Source organism: Nesoenas mayeri, assembly GCF_963082525.1.
Source record: "Nesoenas mayeri genome assembly, chromosome: 22".
In the NCBI taxonomy this organism is placed as follows: Eukaryota; Metazoa; Chordata; class Aves; order Columbiformes; family Columbidae; genus Nesoenas; species Nesoenas mayeri.
Window position 1 is genome coordinate 7,127,199 of NC_137572.1, and position 16,894 is coordinate 7,144,092.

At 55.8% G+C, this 16,894-nt stretch overlaps 1 protein-coding gene across 1 annotated transcript in view; it reads left to right on the top strand.

Annotated features, from left to right (window-relative positions):
• Nucleotides 1–330: 330 nt before the first annotated feature.
• The window catches only part of USP28 (ubiquitin specific peptidase 28), a gene marked incomplete at both ends in the record, with an annotated part of 269,710 nt that continues 253,146 nt past the window's right edge, over nucleotides 331–16,894 (top strand). The window contains one exon of the mRNA XM_080358005.1: nucleotides 331–387. Coding sequence (XP_080214131.1) covers nucleotides 331–387 — 57 coding nt within the window. The remainder of the gene's footprint in view (nucleotides 388–16,894) is intronic.

The following is a 16,894-nucleotide window of genomic DNA, read 5'->3' on the forward strand; positions in this document are numbered from 1 at the left end:
GCAGAGGTTACCATTACGGCACGCTGCCGCAGCACGGCCTCTCTCCGGCCGCTGCGGGCGGGAGGCCGCAGCTCAGCGCAGCGGGAGGTGTCCGGTGTGCCACACGCCAGGTCGCAGCGCCCCGTCCACACCAGGGGCTGGCAAGGGGTCCTGCCCTGATTTAATCCGCCTGTTTGAACTCCGGGCTCAGGAAAGTCCATCATCCCTGGGGCTGGAGCCAGGGCCCTAGGACCCGTGTGCTCTGCACCCAGCAGCGCGGTGACACGAGGGGGACGGATGGCAGCGACGCTGCGGGGACAGGGGTGGCAGTGAGGGGGTCCCTGCAGGGACATGCAGCGATGGCAGCCAGAGCATCACAGCTTCCTTGCTCCGGGAGGCTCTGGTGGGGTGTTGGGGTACAGCTGCGCACACAACAGTTCCACTTGCGTCTGGCGTGGGGTTATTGATGGACGACACCGTTCCCTGCCAGGCGGGCTTTGCCAAAACTCCCCTGGGGGAGGATTTCGGGGCAGCCCCTGGCCCAGCTGGGAGCTGCTGTCATTGCCAACACCCCCAGAGCCATGAGTTGTGTCTGGCACAAACACACACCGGCCGCACCTCCCACTGCGGTGCTGGGAAACTGCTGTGTGTGTCGTGGTGTGTTTTTTTTGGTTTTGTTTTGTGTGTGTGTGCAGGTTGGGTTTTTTTGGTTTTGATGGTTTTTGTTTGATTTTGTGTGGATTTTTGTTTGGTTTCGCCACTCCTGTCCCCCTGCTCCATGTTTCCTCACCTCGCCTTTCTTGTTCCTTGCTTACTAGGCACTTGTTTCTCTTTGCAAACTTGGCTGTGCTGTGTCCCGCGCTGCCGCCCGCGGCTCCCAGCTGCGGCCACAGCTGGCGCGGGGGGGCTGATGGCGCCGGCCGGCGGCGGCGGGGCTGCGGGAGGGGCTATAAGGGGCGGGCAGAGGGCGCCCCCCTTTCTGGAGCGCCGGGCGGGCCCTGCGCGGAGCGCGGTGAGTGCGCGGTCGGTCCGTGGGGGTGCGCGGTGCTGGCAGGACGGAGCCGTCAGCGCGATGTTCCGCCGTGTTGAACCTTCGTGTGTAAAGATATGTAATGAATTAGTTAATTAACGCGCGGGGGGTGATTGATGGATCCCGGGGAGTTCGCGGCGGGGTGAGCCTGACCCTGGGATATTGCTGCTGTTGCTGAAATGCAGCCCCTCGCCGGTCCGGAGCACTCTGTGTGCTGGCAATTTGCATGCATTAAATGTAGCTCCTTAATAGGATGTAATGTTAGTGAAAAGCCAAAAGCAGAGCAGCTGTAACTTAAAAGACAGCCCCATTACTGCAAGCCTTATAATTAGGGTAAGAGGGAGACTTGTGCTGCCATATGTTAAACTCTTTTGAGGTTAATAGCTCTGTAAGATTTTGCAATTTAAAAAAATTAGTCTTGAGGAAGGATGACAAGGCTCGTCAATGAGCCGGCGTGCGTGGGGGGCCGGGGATGCTGTGGCGGGCGCAGCCTGGCCGTGCCACCTGCCAGGCTCTGCTCGGCGGTGCTCGCGGGCATCCCTGCCCTCCTCTTCCCAGCCTTCCTGCAAAGATCTTTAGTTCTGGCCTCTGGTCCCCGTGCTGCACCCTGGAGCTGCTCATGGCTCCGTGGTCCCAGCAGCCCTTGTCCCTGCCCTGCTCTCATGAAGCTTGTTCAAATTACGCGTAACAGCTGATGCCTTCGGGCCCCTAGTCCAGTGCTTGGCCCATGCGCTGGTGCGGGACAGAACAACCCTTGTGCAACACTTGTTCATTAGAGCCCTTTCCTCGTGTAATCGCTGCAGTGTAGTGCAATTCCCCAGTAGCGAAGTGCCCTGTGCTCCGTGCGGGAGCGCTCTGCGGGGCTGCGGCTGCTCAGGGCGGGCTGCGGGACCAGCGCTCTCCGCACGCTCCGCTCCGTGAGGCCCGGCAGGGGCTGACAGCTCCTGGATTTTTCCCTTGTAGCTGCTGCTGGATGTTTTTTTCCCTTTCCTCTGTCATGTGGGCAAATTATTCTACCTTCCCAGCCTCGATTTCCTCATCCATAAAACTGAGACTAAAAATGTACTTGTTAAGGGTGTCACAGGGCCTTCTGAATCTACAAGGGCTTTGAAGTCCTCTTGTTGAAAGTACCGTGGAAGTGCGAGTCATTTATTATTATCATTCTGTGAGACGGGTGGCTATCAGGCAGCAGCTACTGTGCCATGGGCTGGGTGCGGGGACCCTCTGGGGACACCTGGGTTTGTGCACTGAATGCCGCAGCCAGTTCCTTGGGCACTGCCTCGTTTTCCCCTCTTGCCAAGTGATGCGTAAATACTGGTGAGAAGGAGCTGGGGGGAAAGGGCAGGATGAGTGGGTTTGGGGTTCTGTGTGCAGTGTGTGGCACAGGGCACGGCGAGGCTGCTCTGCCCTGCTCAGTGTGCCGGGCTGGGAGCGAGGTGGGGATGGGGACTGGTGCTGTGATCAAGTCAGCCAGGCTTGCCAAATACTCATGTTCTCAGCTACAGTAGAGGAGGGTTTTAAGGTCATCATGAAATCACTTTAATAGTTTCCTTCCTGCCCCCCCACCTTATTGAAGTATTTAATTGCTTTCTTATTTAAATACACCACGATTTCCTGATATGCTGGTCCATTTGGCACACTTGTTCTCTTTAGGGAAGCTGGAGAAATTGAAAAGAGAAAATTATCTTGCAGCTCCGGGTTATTGGGGCGGGGGCCAGATAGTTAAATCCTCTCCATCGCCGTTGGAGTATCATGCAGTTTGGGGACTATTTTGATACTGAACTGGGTTTCAGCTTTGCAAGTTCACGGTTTGTTCTTTCACTGCTTGGAGAAAGGCCTGAGCTGCTGTGCGGTTCGAGCTGCTCGGCTCCCACCGCTCCTGGGACGGTCGGTCCTGCGTGCTCGTGGTGACTCCGGATGCAGCCGCTGCGGACCTGGAGGTGCAATTCAGGGGACCCCGGGTGGTCTGACGTGTCGGGCGGGGGTTGTTTCCATGTCCGTTGTGCTTTTTCCTTCACCCGTCACGTGCTCCAGTGTCCAAGGCAAAACCTTCGGATCAATAGCAAAGCCATTACAGTGCAGCTCCCGTTCCTGTGCGCGATGCTGCTGTGTTCATCGCGGCACTGGCAGCTGTTTCATAACAAGTTCATTTCTGCTTGTGGAGGGAAATACTTCACTGTTGTGTCCTCTGTTCTGCAGGCCGCCCACGAGACGCTCGATGCCTTTAGCAGGGAAAAGAGGGGTTAGGGGGATTTTTGGAGCAGAGCAGCTTCATGGCTGTGGATTTGCAGCACGGAGGAGGAGCTGCGAGCCTCCGGCTTGCTCGCACTTCAAAATCCAGCTGCACCCGGGGCGCGAGCACTGCCCAAGCATGAATAACTTGCTTAGTTTTCTTTGCTCAGGGGGACTTACACATTTGCAAGGATGTTCTGAGCATGACTCTCCTACACAGGAGGATGAAAAGCCTCTCGCTGCCTCTTTCTTGTCCAGGGAATGAGGAGCGGGCTGGACCAGAAGGTTGGGTCCGGCTGCGGCCGATGGATCCCTTTAGTGCTACTTTGCTGCCCTTCCCGTTCAGAGTCTGCAACCTGATGATGCAAAGTGTGTGTTCGGTGCCTGGGCAGTAACCACTGCTTTATGAAATGCTCAAGGTGTTGCTGGCTTTAGTGCCTGGGCGTTGGGACACTCCGCGCTGGCTGCCAGCTCCTCTCCCCCCAAGGCAGCGATGCTTCGGTCCTGCCTCATCTTCTTCTGCTGAAGAGGCTTCGGAGGGTTTTGAGTACAATCTGAGCTCCCTGTAAGACTGGTCAGAGACAGAGGAGTTGGGTATGGGGTGCCCATGCTGGCACATGTCAGCTGTGTCCCCAGGGCTGCTGTTTGGGGCCCAGTTTAACAACTGCTCATGGGGGGGATATAGATTTTAACCCGATCCTGCTCCGATGGATGGCAAACTCGCTTCAGGAGCCTGGGATTGCAGCCAGCACAGCGAGGGGCTGACGGTGTGTGATGAGCAGGGACGGTCCGTGTAACGCAGGAATCAAAACGGAAATCCATCTTCTGGCGCAGCGTAAATAATGATGGTGGGGTTCGGGCAGCAGAGAAACATCCTTTGGATAGCGTGACAGACAACCTTATGGATGCTGTCAAACATGCCCTGAGCTCCCGCGGCATGTCATTGATGTAGTTTAGTGTGAGGTGAGACAAATAACCCCTGCGGGCAGCGCAGCGCGACCCTGCCCCAGCACGGCAGACGCGGGGTGTGCGGAGCCGTGCATCGGGAAGGGCTGGGGCAGGACGGCCGGTGTCATACCAGCTGTCCCACCGCCCTGGGACCTGCGTCGGGCCCCTTCGTCCCCCGTGCTCCTCTCTGGAACAGAGATGGTGCCGCTGGGCTGAGCTGCTCGAGGGGACAGGCGTGCAGGGGTGTCCTTTGGGTGGGGGTGAGAAGCTGTGGGGGGCTTTCCCAGCTCTTGGTACCTCTGGTTTTCCTTCCTCCCCCCTGCCGGCAGTGTCCTGGCGTTGCTGAATGCTGATGAGGTGTAAATCCTGCTCTGACCTCCAATCTCACCTACATTTCCTCAGATACGCCGCTCTGAGCAGCGCTTTAGCCCTCAATTCCCCCGGCCAGCCGAGGAGGGTGAACAAAGCCTTTCGCTATTTTACACCGCTTTGCACCGGCGGGTCTCTGAGCCCTTTGCGAGCGCTCGGGCGGGCGGCAGGTGGGGATTAGCGCTCCTGCCCAGCAGGACAGAGAGCAGGCGCTGCGCACACCGTGTCCCGCTGCGGTGCCCGGGCGCCGTTCGGGGCTCAGCAGCACGACTGCTCCCGGACAGCGAGGTTTTGGGGAGCACGTTGCTGCCCGTGTGCTCCAAGCAGCCGTGGGGAGCTGCGGCTGCTCCGCGGCGCTTCGAGTCCCGGGGGAGCAGCGCCCGAGCGATTCGCAGCCCAGCCGAGCGCCCAGCTATTGCCGCCTCGGGTGCGCAGCGCCAGAGCAGACGCTCCTGAGCACGGAGCAACCTGTCATCTTGTGTTCCCCGAGGTTTCGTTTCACTTTTTAAATTGTTTAATTGATGAGCCCTTTCTTTTTATACATGCACGTTAAGCTGGTTTCCACAGTAACAACCAAACCTGGAACCCAAAGCTTGGAGCCCTATCTGAGTAAACAATGCCAAAACCAATCTCTGAATATTTAATTATATTCACTGTCGTAACCCTTTTGTCTTTATTTTTTGCGGATCTTCCATAAAAAGATTTAGTGGGAACACGGATTTTAAAGCAGATAGCGGAGGATGCCGTTCAGGGAGGTGCCCAGACCTGGGCTGTGCCGACAGCACCGCTCTGGGGCAGGATGAGCTCCTTCGTCCGGCAAAGCGTGTGCCGGGACCGTCACCTGCTGCGCAGCCCGTGCGGTGCTCGCTCTGTGACCGCGGACACCGGGCTCCTGCAGCCCCGCACTCCCAGCACTGCCCTAGCGCTTTGCAAGCCCTACTTCATCCTGTGACAAAAACGCGTCCTCTGGCAGGAGTTTGAGTTATGTGGGTTTGATTTACCTGCCCGCCCCCAGGCCAGCGGATGCTGTCGCACGTGTGACATCAGGACAAAGAGCAGTGGCTTGATTTGGCTGCTGGGAGCTAAATTTTCAAAGATGCTGGTAGGTGTGTAAATACCTTGTAAAAAATCTGGCCCAGAGTCTCTAAAGTAAAGGCGATTAGTCCGTGTCCGGCCCTGGAGGCACGGTTCGTGGCCAGCTGGAAAAGGGCGGATTGCTCTTTCCCTGCCCCCAAAATGGAAAGAACTGCAGGGATTTATTTTAAAGAAGCCCAGTCAGCTTGTCTTGAGCACAGTGGAGGTTTGGGGCTGGGGAGAGCACCACTGAGCACCAGGGGCTGTGCTGGAAGCCGGGTGAATGGGGCCGTGGATTCCGCAGCTCCAAGGCACGTCACACAAACACAGGTTTGGCCTCTTCTCCCCCGGTGCTGCCGCCTGGAGCGAGAGGTTCAGCACCACCAGCACTGTCACCCTGCAGTAATTATCTTGGTTAACCTCTAGGCAGATCAATTATCCCCTCTGACAAGGAATATAATATTAACACTCAGTTGTGATGGTTTACTTACACTAGCTCTTTGGTGCTTTTTCCATGGTATCGCAACACGTCTTAATCAGATGGTGAGTGGGCCTAATTAGCCCAAGTATAGGTTTTATTTTTGATTTCTATGACTACTCTGTCTAATGAAAACACATTATCTGCTCCGGGGTCTGCAGTTTTCCATTTGTAATTATTGCTGCTCTTAATTGCTGGTGCATCGGGGTTGTCTGCGATCTGGAGCTGGAATGTGGCCTCTCCGGGGCGGCTCCTGCCCGGCGTCCGAGCCCTGCGCCACGGGCCAGCACCCTGCAGCGCTGGCGTGTTCGGTGTCTGGCGCAGGAGCGAGTGTTGTGGCGTCTGTCGTGCCGTTCCGCGGTGGAGTGGGGAGAACCCAAGTGCGGGGTGTATGGTAACTGGAAGCTGTTCAGGTAATGGAAGCAAAACAGCTTATCAATTTCCCAAACGAGGCCTGGCATTTATGACTAAAACCTCGCATTTCAGGACGTGCAGATGGTTGGGAAGGAACAGCTTGGAGGGATGGGCTAATATAACGTTATTAATTGTATTAATTTTTTCAAAGAAGGGCTCCTGGCGCCTGTTGCCGTAGGTGGCGGTTTGTGGCCAGTGTGCCGGCTCTGGGGGACACGGTGACACTTGCTCCGTGTTGCCGAGCACCCCGGCTGCTCCGTGTGCCCATGGACGGAGCTCGCGAGGTGACACGGCTCAGCCCCCGCGCTGCCCCCGGGGTGACGCCGGCCGTGTCCTCTGCTGGCCGTTCCCCGAGCAGCAGTGCACGGTGGCACGGCGTGCTGCTCCAGAGGTGCGTTGATATACGTATGTTTTGAGATGTATTTCACAAGGCCCAGCATCTGCATGAGGCGTGTGGGTGCTGCCTTTTCCAGCTCCCGCCAGCAGAGGGGACATCCAGCAGTGCCACGCCGCGTCCTGCTCTTTGCTCCACCGAGGGGACCGGCTCAGCTGGAGCTGGTGCTGGGCTGGGCAGATCCCGGCACCGCGGGGTTTTCTCTCGTCCCGGGCCATGCCAGCCCGTGCTCGGACCCTGCCAAGGCCTGTCCCGTACACACGGGGAGGCAGTTTATATCCCAGAATATTTGCCTGGGTTCCCTGGTGCCCGACCTGCTCCAGCGACAGGGAGAAGCTGAAGCCTCATCCCCAGCGTCTCACAGGGTGACTGATCAGATAATGTTCTCTAAGCAAATGCACAAATAACATGAATTGGGGTTGGCACTGAGCAGTGAGGTGTAAAAAAAGCAATTTGAGGTGTTCTGAGAAAATGCCAGAGCCTCCGAGATGTGATTGCTTGTCGGGAAGCCGTGCCCAGGGCACAGAACCACGCGAGCGCTGCCGGCAGGTTCGGGGTGACGCACTGCGGCTTATGGGGAGAGCAGAGAACAGGCTCCCTGGGTGACCCCGAGCTGCTTGTTTAAACGCCTTTGGCCGTGGCAATTTGGTCGCTATTGCAAGCTGTGCAGTGATGGGGAGGGATGGGCTGGGGGGCCGGTGGCCAAGCCGGGACCTGGGCGTCCTCCTGCCGAGCAGGGGTGGACAAAGCAGGGGCAGAACATCTGCTGTGCTCCCGAGTACAGACGTGTCAGACGTGTCCCTGATGGATGCTGCCCTGGCCGGGGCATCCTCGCCCTCCGCTCCGGCCGGCCCTGGCGCGGTGGGCGCTGCGGTACCTTTGTGTCTCTGCCAGCCTGTCTGGAGCGAGGCAGACGATATCCGAGATGGCAGCCTCGCGTTTCTGCTCCATTTCCCTGCAGGCTCTGCCTCCTCCCTCTCCTCCTGGAACATTCATTAGCCGCAGCGAGCAGAGCTGTGTGCAACCTCTGAGTAACCTCGCTGCACAGCCCGAGCCTCCGCACCGCCGGCTCCTCTCCGCGGAGCAATGAGCCCTCACCCTGTGCCCCAGCTGCCCCGTGTAACGCCGCTGTTCCTCGTTAGCCCGGCAGAATCAACATCTGTCTCCCTTACTGCCTCTGTTTACGTTGGGAGACTTCTGAGGGAAGCTCTTTATTGTTAAAAATAAAAGCAGGGTTATCAGGGACATGGGAATTCCATATTATTTAGAAAATGCATATCTTTTGTGTCTAGGAGGTGAGCAGTTTGCAGCTTTCACAGGCATCGTGGGCACCTGAATAGCCATGGATGTACGTGGCCACCACGATGGGCTCTGGATGTGATGCTGGGGGTTTTGTGCGGAACCAGAGGTGCGGGTGGGGGCTGCGTGAGCGGCTGGAAAGCTGCCGTCCTCCCCACCTCCTCATGAATGCTCCCGGTGCTTCCCTAGCATGGCTTTGCTGCTGCTGGAGCACAATGGCAGGACAGGAGCCGAAATACTCGTGCAGATAAAGATGCGAGGGAGTTATCTGGAAGGCTGCAGATACTGTGTGTGAGGGGGAAGGTCACCGCAAAGAGGGGGGTGGCGGAGATGGAGATTAGGTGATTTGGAGCTGGCTTGAGGGATTTAGTGGAGAGGCAGAGCTCCCGCGGAGCATGAATGGGCGGCAGCACCTCTGATGGATTACAGGAGCCTTCCTCAGAGCTTTCTGTGCCTCTGCAACCTGAGCCGGGGAACGCGGCGCTGGGAGGGGGCGCGGAGCTGCAGGCTGTGCCACCTCTGCGTGTCCCTGCGCGGGCTGCACCGCGGGCAGAGCCGGAGCCCGCGCTGTTCTCAGCTCGTTCCAGCTCCGCGCCGCCTCTGACCTCCTCTCGCTGCGCCTGCGTTTGGGATTTGCCCCTTAGATCCTATTTCAAACCTGCTGCTTTTAGTGAAAGCGGAGATTAGAGCCTTGTCCCCACAGGCAACGTGTTGCTCGTGTTGTGCTGGGGCTTTTCCGAGCTTTTCTGGAAACCACGCAGCAAGCCGATAGCTCTGCGCAATTGCTGTCAAGGATGTGAGCCCCAGGTCACCAGCAACGAGACTGTTTTCAGCTGGACATAAGCAGCGAGATCCCTCCATCACAACCGCGCAGGCTGTGTCAGGCTTTATCCCCTATTGTTGAGGACAAAGAGCCCAAGAACACGGATTTGTGTCTCAGGCTTAAGCTTTGTCCAATCTCCCAGGGTGCTCCCCGAACGCTGTTCCTGGCTGTGCTTCCAGACCAGCTTTTCCTCCCGGGTGCCTTTGTTTTTGACCAGTGTTGTGCTTTGTAATATGTATTTAGTAAATATCGTGGGTGTTTACCCCACATTGGAGAGCATGTTTCTTTTCCCTTGGGGGTGCTCAGCCGTCCACTGGGCTGGGAAGGGTGGGATGGGGCCCCGGTTCAGCCCATTCCCCCCAAGGCTCCTGCACCGCTCGGTGCCGGTGACGCACAGAGGTGCCTGTCTCCTGGAGAGCGTGTTAACATTTAAATCAGCACCGTGGTCTGGGAATAGCAGCGCGTTAAAAAGACCTCTCCTGAAAAGAGCACAGCAGGGACTTGGCTGAAGAGTCTCTCAGCCTCTCAGCACACACGGCTGCTGGGTTTTCATCAGCAGCTGCTCTTGCTGGTCCATTAGGGCTCCATTTACCCGCTTTGGGGTGGGGAAGGATGGGCGTTCCCCCTTCCATGGGGTGGGTGGGCTGGGAGGTCCAAGACCTGCTGGGTCCCCTCTCCCAGGCATCTTTGCAGCTGGTTTCTCGGGGTCCGTCCTTGCGCGGGAGCCTCTGAGCGCTTTCCCGGGGGCTGCGCTGCTTTCCGAGTTGCCGTTACACGTCTGTCATGATGCTTGAGGGCACGTTAATACATGTGTAATTATCTGCCCCACGCACGAGGCTTCATTTCAGTCTCTTAATAGTCCAAGGTGCTCTTCAGCATGAAAGACAAGGTTTAAAACACTCTTAGAAATGCGTTGCCCTGTTTGAATGAGCCTGGGTGCTCCCGTGGCGGTGCGAGCACGCAGTCCTGTCTGCAGTCCCGCTAAGCTCTTGTCCTTATTTCCTGTGCAATAACCTCAACTTAATTACTGCACTGGAAAAGTATTTCTTTTTGTCAGCTTGGACTTTCCTAGTGTCGGATTTTATTGAAAGCCTTGGTTATTCTGTCTTAGGAGATGGCGGAGAAGTCCCAATCTGCCTCTTATGGATTGTTGTCTTTTTATTGCCTGTCGCCAGTTGCCATCCCAAAACCAGAGCCTCATTTTTTTAAAAGCTATCTGTATTTCAGAGTCGTCCAGGGCCTGCACAGCTCTCCTCTGAACACCCTCCTCTCTTTGCTCTCCATTTTTGGGGGGGTGACCACAGGCGGGATGCGGCGGGCAGGATGCGGGATGCTGCTGCGGGCAGGATGCAGGATGCTGCTGCGGGCAGGATGCAGGATGCTGCAGCGGTGCCGTCCCCACCAGCGCAGCCTTCCCAGCTTGGCCGCTGAGCAGGAGCTTTCAGCGAGCTGTCTGTAACGCTGGCAGCCCCTTTAGCTGAGCTGACAGGATTAATTTAAAATCCCATATGGTGGAAGAGGTGCCTTTCTCTCTGGCCTGCTCCCTGCCTGGGTAGCCATCCACACTTGGCGTCTCGTTGCCACCTCGCCTGTGTCCCTGCTGGTCCCTGGACGCGCCGCTCTGCCCGCCCCGGGGAGGCAGCAGCTGTCCCGCACACATGGCGTTGCCACTCTCACCGCTTTCTGGGGTCATCCGGCACATCAAAGCCTGTAATCGGACACTCTGAGCACATGTGAGTTTTCAGGACCCTCCGTGTGATGGTTTGAGTGATTTAGGGAGTTTGAGGAATGGGAAACCTTCACTCTTTGACCCTGGATCTGACAGTGGTGGTTAAAACCATCATCCCGTTGCTGGGTGAGCTGTGCAGGGCAATGCTCCGTTCTCGGGGGTGGACACAGCCCCGGTGCTGCCATCGGGGGGGCGATGGGCGCTGGAGCCCCCGCGGCAGCGGCGCCGGAGCCGGGGGCTGACAGCGGGACCTGGGACCTGCTGAGCGCTTCGCCTCCATTTAGCAGAACTTGGGGCACGCGAATGAATCTCCCTCATTTGTCGCTTTTGCAGCTCCCGGTGCTGAGGTTTTGTTGGTTAACGTTTGTAAAGTCCTTTGAAATGTGGCTGTTGGCGTGCGGGCCCAACAAAGAGACGCGATTGTGAGCGAGAAAGGAATGTTTTCCAAAATACGGTGTAGAGAAAGCGACTGAGATAAGGTCTGCTCTCATTAATTTAAAAATTGATATTTTTCCATCTTCTTTCAATAAAAACTGTCTGCATGATAAACTGACATCTTGAACAATTGTTTAGGCGCACAGGTTTAAATATACACTGCTGCACAGGCTGCCGATGAGTCACTAGTCAAAATTATTTATCGGGAATGATGGCTCCGTGCTAGACAGCAGAAGACTGAGCTCTTTCTTTTCTTGCCAGAACTATGTGGTTATTGTGAACAATTACCAGGCCCTAAAGTTCTGCCCGTGATTAAATGATTTTGATTTAACTTCAATATCTTTGGGAAGCCGGATGAATTCTAGCAAGGGCACATACGGCGGTGAGGATGCAGTATTTTCCCTGGTCTGAAGGAATAAGCAAAGCTGAAGCTGTTCTGAGGAAATGCCGTTAGAAATGCATTTTGGGATTCTCAGGTGCTCAGAGCTGCGCTGTCAATTTTTGAGTACTTACAATCCTATTTCTTTTGATTGCAAACACGTAAAACGCTCTTCAGCTAATGTAAGAGTAGCTCACTATGCCAGCAAAGAACAAACAGACTGTACCGAGGGCTGACAATGCAGACACCATGGAAATGGAGTTAATAAATGTACGGAGACACCCACCCAGCGAGCCCCGATGTGTCAATGGGGAACGGTCTCATCAGATTCTTACCAAAGCAGGATCTACAGTGTTGCCGTGTTGATTTAGAGATGTGAAACCAGCTGTTGGCATTTGTGGTTTGACTTCACCACAGCCAGTATTTGTCGTGACAGTGACTCAGGGAGGATATTCACTTCAAACCCAAAGCAGGCGCAGGGACCGTGCAGGGGAAAGGGCTTCAGCGTGGCCTTGGCTGAGCTGCGTAACTCGGATGGGGTGATAAGGGGGTGCCAGTGAACATGGGCTGAGCCCAAACAGCAGCCCTGGCGCTCTGGGGATGCTGAGACAAGTGCGGTGGGTTTCGGGGCAGCTGGAGCCGCTGGTCGCTGGGCAGCATCTCCCGCAGCCCCACCTGCCTCTTGTCGCGGTGCCAGCCACCAGCTCCGGAGCAGGGTCCCTGCCCAGGACGGCGGCTCTTCCTCTGGCACCCGCAGGGCTGCTCTCCCGCACAAAACACCCGTGTTGTCTTTGAATCGAATTGTCGCCAGCAGCCGCACCTGTCGGCGCTGGCCTTGGCGCGCTCCCCGGCGCGAGGACGGCGCCGTGCGCCGGAACGTGCCGGTGCGAAATGCAGGGCTCCCCGGAGCCTGCACGGAGGGCTGCAGGCTGCGCCCAGCGCTGCGAGACGTGGAGATCAGCGGCCAGGGTGAGCTCGAGAAGCTCAGCAGGCCCGGCGAGGGGGAGCGAGGGCAGGCGGGGAGAGCGGCGCGAGACAGGAAACGGGAGGAACACGAACACACAGAATATTTTAACTAACAGAAAAGTTTCTTGTACTGCAGACGGATGATGAAAGAGAGACAGTGAGGAATTATTAGGACAGAAGATAAGGAAACAGCAGAGATAGGAAATAATTATTTTGTATCTGTCTTTATAAATGAAAATGAAGGGCATTAACTTAAATAGGATTTAGATTTTCAGGGACAGAAGGGGATGAATTAGGAAGTGTTCAGATAACGGCAGAAATGATTATGAAAGGTCGGGGGCTCTTGAAACCGGTGCCGCTCCCGGCCCAGACAAAGGAACGTCTGGGGGGCTGCACGGGGGCTTCTTGGGGTGCTGTCCCCCCGAGGGGACACGGGGGCGATGGGCCACCCCTCTGCCCGGGCAGCGCGAAAGAAAGGGCACGGTGATGGGGACAAGCTGCGACTGGCCCTTCCCGGAGCTGGGATGTGCGTCGCTGCTCTGCCTGGGCTCTGTGGGCAGCGCCGGCGCTGGGCTCCAGGATAACCACGGTTAGGAACGAACGCCTCCTAGTATTGCTGAGGGGGGAACCCCCAACCCCAGGAGGAACTTCCCTGAGGGGCGTTTTATCCCCCCTGCGCACGTAGAATGCAATTCAGCAAGTCAAGCATTTTTATGAAGTTGTTAAGCCAAACAGCCCTCGGCCCTATTATGTTTTCAGGCACTTAGAAGAGCACTCGCAGAATTCTTTGCCTTTGCACTCGGTTTAATTTCAGACAATGCTTTCATAAATCAGCCTCCCCACTTTGCGTGCGTGGCCTCGTACCTGCGGTTATTTGCAAGCATAAAACCTCATGCGTGTAACTAAACACGGTTGTTTACCTGGTTTGATAGAACAAAGGGTGGGTTTGAAGATGCTGATGGTTGCAGATGTGGAGGTTGGGCTGAACGATTCATTTGAAATGACAGGTCAAGATTTTCCAAGCAGACCAGGGACATCAAGTTTAATGTCCGACACCGAGCTCTGTGCGCGCAGCCCGACCTTGGGAGGCTGAACGCCAGCGACTTCCTAAAAATGCTGTTGGAAGCACTTTAGTCCGGGCATTGAACCTCACGAGCCACTTCCGAAAATCCCTGATGCGAACTTGTAACTTTTACCCTGATAAACAAGTAATACGCTTTAAATAAACCAAATAACAGTAATTTCTCTTAACCTCGGACTCTTAATAACACTTCTCTCTTGCGTCGCTCTGATACACTGAACTTTGCTGGTAATGGATTTGGTTTTGATGCTGTTGGTGCCTGTGCAAGATCACAAGATCCCTTTCAGATGGTCTATAGGGTTTTTATATGGTCCTGCACGCTTTATCTTCCCAGAGAAGCTGGGGGGCATCTGGTGGGGCTTTGGGGCTGGGACTGGGCTGACTTCAGGCTCACCTGCTGACAACCTGAGATAAGCAGCTGTAACAATGACACCTGGGTGCGCTGCAGCTGGGGCGGAGGGACACGCGGTGCCAGGCGCAGGCTCTGCCCGTCTGAGCCCCGGGACACCCCGAGCTGGTGCCAGGGGAGCGAGGGGACGTCCCTGCTCGTCCTCCCCTCCAGACCCCGCCTGGGAACCGCTGGAGAAGCTCCACTTGTCTGGTGCCTAAAAGAGGAGCCGGATCAACCTCGTGCGTGGGCGAGTCGCTTATAAATAACTCCCACCGAGCGCGAGTTTGTTTAATTTTCTGGAGCAGCACAGCGCCCGCGAGTGCGGCTGTATAAATTTGCTAACAATAGTGTCTGTGCCTATATATAAACCTGAAGACACTGCAGTCCGTGGTGCATTCCAATTAACGGGATGATGCATGATATATGGCATGCCACGGGTAATCTGGGACCATCCGCCGCTGCTGCTCTTATCAGTCCTGAGGCTCCCTGGGAGCAGTCGCTGTGCCTTTCTCCTTTATGAGCTTCAGAGCAGTTTTAGTACCACCCAGCCTGGTCCTGTGCTGCTGCGCGGGCTGTGCAGCCCCGGGAGGAGGATGATGCTACTGAGAGGAAGGCGGGCAGGGATGCGGGCAGCGCTGAGATGGCACTGCAGCACTTCCAGCGCATCAGCAAGCCAACTGCTCGGGGTTCTAAACAGACACCATTGGAACGAGCTGCCTGTTATACTGTTAATTGCTAATTGATAAAATCTGACACAGAGTAAAGGCCAGAATCTGCATGAGGGAAGCTAAGCTTGTCCTGTAAATTACCCAAACAGAGCTCGCGTTTCCTCCTTGGCTATTCTGTCCGCAAGAATAGGTCTATTCACCTGGCAGAGTGGAAAACCGTGCTTGAAATGAGATTTACGGCACAGTGGTGGGAAATGATCAGGAGGAGATGGTGCTTTCTCAAAGGCCAAGGTGCAGCACGAGGACATGGGATGTGGGCGAGGGCTGCGGGAGCGCACGCTGCTCCAGCAAGGCCTTATCAAACCAAACCGGGGACGGGGACCCTTCCCCTGGGACAGTGCAGTGTTCGTAATGTGAGCAGCGCCTCGCTGAAGGCCTTGGGAACATGGCAGAGCAGGCTTGCCTGGATGGCCCAAGGAGAATTTAAACCCTGCGTAGGCTCCCTGGGCACAGGCGCAGCCTCTGCGTGCTGCTTGGCATGCAGCAGCCACAGCAAGTTATGCACTGTCTTAATGGAGCAAAGTAAATTCCATCAGCTCCAGAGGCTGCAGACTGGACCTGGGGAGGGGCTGCTCCAGCCTCCGGATAAACCCAGTCACAGTATCAGCACTTCATGTCATGCAAAACCAAAGGTGCAATTTAAAATACCATCCTTCAAGTGCACCGAGCAGCATTCGGTTGTCACAACTGGATTTCTTTAAGCCAGTGGTCCAGAATAAACGGGTAATGAAGAGTCATTTGACAGCAGGCAAGCTGGAAACATGTATATGAAAATAATACGCGGGTTTCCAGCCGATCGTGCATTTAGCTGACTTATTTTTTTTCTCGTGCAGCTACCTAGCACAGAAAGCAATTTGTCCGAGCTGCGTGTTGGGGAGTGAGGCTGCGGGGGCGAGGTGCCCAGCGGGCTGCAGCCCCGTGCAGAGCCGGCCCCGTGCAGAACCAGCCCCATGCAGAACCAGCCCCATGCATAACCAGCCCCTCCGCTGCACTGTGTCCCTGGAGCTGGAGAACAAAGCGCCTCGATGCCCAGCTCTGCCTGCGCTGCAGCCGCTGCGGAGGCGCCCGTGCCGCCTCGGCTGTATGTCGGGCACGGCGCCCTCACCCAGAGCCAGCGCTCGCCTTGGGAAGTGACACTTCCCATCTAACTAGCACAGGGGATGGGTGCCCGGTTCCCCACTTCTACATCGTTCCCCTGCAGTCTGGAAGAAATGGCTGACAAGACCTATTATTTTTCCGGTTATCCAAACTGTCTGCATCTTAACAGCTTCCTACTTCAGTTGAGACAGTCTGAAAAGTTTAATATCATTTCAAATCAGAGCACCAATAAAACTTGACATTATTAATATGATGTCAAGGGGTTTTCCAACTGCTTAGGGAAAAACAACGTGTCCCATTAAACAAAGCTCCCTGCATTGTGAAATATTAAGTGACTTTTCAACGAGTGCCAGCTGGAGCTATTAGTTTTCCTTTGGTGCAGCTGATGTGGAGAGGAGGGCTGCTGGAGAGCCTTTTATGAAGACATTAGCCGAGGCCATGCAGTCGAAAGGCTTTCTCTTTCCGAGGGACTCTGCTCCATCAGGGCTGTGTGCACAGAGGAATTATTAACGGTGGTAGCTGCGTTTGGCAGGATGTGCCCCCCTAATGCACTGGTTACACTGGGGACTCTGGGTCACCTGGGAATGCGATCTGAGATGCTCTTCATCTCCTTGTCCAGACTAAACATGTTTTGCATGACAGTTACACTTTTCTTTGGGCATGCCTTTGGTAACACACCCCGGGCCGGGGGCGGTGTTCCGTGTGCTCGCGGCTTTGTGCAGCACATGAAAGGCCCAGCTGTGCTCCGTGTTTACAGTGGGTATGTGTTGGTGCATGTTCTCAAACACACCTCTGAATTCTGGTCCTGGCTCTGCCTCCGTCTCCGCTTTCGCCGCCGCTGCGATAAGTATCATCGCTTTGATGTCTCGCAGGGGAAATGTAGGTATTTAATTTAACTTTTATGAAGTTCTTTGACAATGTAAAGAGCAGTGCATATAAATCCAAGTTTGGGGGAAGTCGAGGCAGCGATGTCCCGCTTTTATCTCCCAGAGTTGCCACGTGTGACCCCCGCACCCCCAGGGCTTCCAGCCAGCCCTGCGGTTGCCT